Source organism: Mesoplodon mirus, assembly GCF_964341445.2.
Source record: "Mesoplodon mirus genome assembly, chromosome: 8".
Classification (NCBI taxonomy): domain Eukaryota; kingdom Metazoa; phylum Chordata; class Mammalia; order Artiodactyla; family Ziphiidae; genus Mesoplodon; species Mesoplodon mirus.
In genome coordinates this window covers 9,263,231-9,266,165 of record NC_138984.1, presented here as the reverse complement: position 1 = coordinate 9,266,165, position 2,935 = coordinate 9,263,231, and the positions used below count along the sequence as shown (strand labels likewise).

The following is a 2,935-nucleotide window of genomic DNA, read 5'->3' as shown; positions in this document are numbered from 1 at the left end:
ATCCTGGTCCCACTGGGCAATAATCGTACGGCCTTGAGTGGGCTATTACTTATGCTCTCTAAGTCTCAGGTTCCCCATTTGTGAAAAGTGCGTAACAAACCCCGTGGTGGAAAATAAAACATACTCCAGGCTTAGTGAGGAGTATGCTCTGAGCACAGTTTTTGATCTCTGGGAAGTACTTGGTAAATGTCAACCTCGATTGCCGCTGTTATTGTTAGGCTCCCTTTCATGTCTTAGGGACCCAGATGAATTCAAGTCTTTGCATCAACGAGCTCCCTCCATTCCTCACAGCTTTGGCCCTAACTTCTCCCTCAGAGCTTTGTGTACATTAAGTGTTAACACGGGTTTGATGGCTAATCAATTGACTTTTACAATGTTGTGCTTTGTGCTTTGAGCAGAAGTTCTCACAATCAAAGACAGAAAAGGATGCCTAAGGAGTAAAACTTTGACCTGCTTTTGAGCAACTTGCTGAGTACTGAGAGTATATCTTTCAAACCATCCTTTTAAACGATCTGAGCATATGTCTAAAGTTCTGATTCCAATTCTGTGGGGGGGGGGAGTCCGCCCACCACAACCAAAGCAATGCTCCAACACCAGCTGGGTGTCCTACAATTCAACTCAGTTCTGATACTATATGTCTAGAGATAGTGTCAAATCCCACAGGTTAGGGGCTCAGTCCTACAAGACTATCCCCCTACCACCACACCAGACACCAACTGCAAGTCCATGTGGTCATCTGTGTTTCTGACCTGCACCCTCTTTGGGTTTGATTAATTTGCTAGAGGGGCTCACAGAATTCATAGAAACATTTTACTTACTAAGTTCCCAGTTTATTATAAAAGAATGTAACTCAGAAATGCATAGGGCAAGGTATGGGGAGGGGCCACGAAGCTTCCATGCCCTCTCCAGGCGAGCCACTACCCCTAAATCTCCACGTGTTCACCAACCTGGAAGCTCTCCCAACCTTGTCCTTTGGGTTTTTATGGAGGCTTCATTACACAGCCATGACTGATTAAATCATTAGCCATTAATGACTGATTCAACCTCCAGCCCCTCTTCCCTCTCTGGAGGCTCAAGGAGGGGGGGTGGGACCGAAAGTTCCAACCGTCTAATCACAAGGCTGGGGCCCCTGACAACCAGTCCTCATCCTTAGGTGACCGAGGGGCTTTCCAAAAGTCACCTCATTAACATAACAAAAGACGGTTGTCACTCTCCTCACTTAGGAAGTTCCAAGAGTTTTGGAGGAGGAGGCCTGTGAGCCACAACTACTGAGCCTGCGCGTTTGGAGCCTGTGCTCCACGCTTCTTTGTGCCAGAAATGGAGCAAAGACCATATATATATTTCTTATTATAAATCTTAATATCACAATGTCCCTCCCCTAAAGTGAAGAGGGAACTCCAGATGATTTCTCCAGTTTCCTTGATCCATGTCAACACTCTCTAAAGGTGTCATCATCTATACCGAAAAACGTGCAATCTGTTCCTTGAGACTGTACACAAGGTCAGAGGGTCAGAAAGCCACACAAGAAGCTTTAACACAGATTCATTCTTTCTCATTCTTTTCTCCTGCAGGATCCAAGGTTCCCCAAAGATCATGAACTTGTCTTCCGAGCACTGCAACACATCAGATTGGCTGAGGCTGGAAGCAACAGTGAAGGCTTTTGTATATGTGGTGGCTTTCTCCTTTGCTACATGTCATCATTATCACAATAGTGTCACAGAATTCAAAACTGAGAAAAGAGGTCCGATACATCCTCCTTTGCCACCATCTGCTGTGCATGTCGTCCCGTGGTCTGGGGGTGGTTTTCCAAGGGATGTGGGCCCTCCTGGCCAACAGCCCCATGCTGGGTGGTGTTTGGGGCACAGTGAAGTGTTGGAGAAGGGATTCTCTTCACTCTGGGCTTGATGGCTGTCAACACCTACCTAGCAATTTGCTGGCCCTTGAAATCTCTCTCTTTTGTAGATTCAGTTAAGTATAGGATTCTGGCTGGGACTTGGATAATTATTATACTGAAGAATGCTTGCTTATTCCTCATAGCGGGCACTAGCTCTGCTCAGGGGGCTGTTTTAAAATCTGAACCCCTTTGCCCAGTGGTCCTGAATGGCATTCCTGCCAGAGCCACTGGCATGGTTTTCCTTTTCCTTCTTCTGTCTCTCATTCTTATAAGTCACTCTCTGATATTCAAAGAAGGGAAACTGGCTGGCCATTTTAATAGGTCAAATATCAAAGCAAGGAAAACAGTCCTTATTCATTTAGTGCAGTTGGGCTTACATGTAATATCAACCTTGTTATTCGTAGGTTTGGGAAAGATGTGTGGAGTGTTTTTCTTTGCTTTAAATCTGGGGCTTTTTGGAGTCTTTGCATTTGCCCAGTGTTTTAACCCTCTGATCTATGGGCTCTGGAATAGAGAGTTGCAAAGCAGATTATACCACTGGATGTGGTGTCAACTGTGGTGTGGTCACACAGTGACCAGCAGAGGGCCAGTTTAAACAAACACTCAGCCATCTTGAATCAATAACGCTAGTCCTAATGGACCGTCAGCTAGCGATGAGGATTTGCTATTTACTCAACCTAATGTTGATGCCTTGATTTGATTTTGAAAATAATATGAGTAAATCAAAGTTATCCATCTGGCTTACACACTTTGCTACTGTGTACACTGAATTGGCCTCAGTGAAATCACTTTATGTCTTTAATTCTAAACCCAGATTAGCATTTTGGGCAGCATGCCTTACTGTGCTTCAGGAGTTGGGCAGCTTTCGAGAATGCATTTGTTTTTAGAAACTGAGAAATAGTCCATGGCTGATAGAAGAAAAAGTTTGGCTGTTCCCCTTTATTAATTAGGGGTGGGTTTGTCTAATGTGATAACAACTCAGCAAATAACAGTGACTTTAAAGAGGTAGAGATTGATTTTTTTTTCTTATGTAAAAGGAAT

The 2,935-nt window shown here is 44.3% G+C and overlaps 1 protein-coding gene across 1 annotated transcript; it reads left to right on the top strand.

The window, feature by feature from the left end:
- Positions 1-1,590: 1,590 nt before the first annotated feature.
- GPR148 (G protein-coupled receptor 148) lies at positions 1,591-2,489 on the top strand (the record flags this gene model as incomplete). Its single annotated transcript, XM_082630070.1, is given in 4 exon segments — positions 1,591-1,691; positions 1,693-1,839; positions 1,841-1,865; positions 1,869-2,489. Coding segments are annotated over 4 exon segments (891 nt in total). The 5' UTR covers positions 1,591-1,593.
- Between the last annotated feature and the right edge of the window lie 446 nt (positions 2,490-2,935).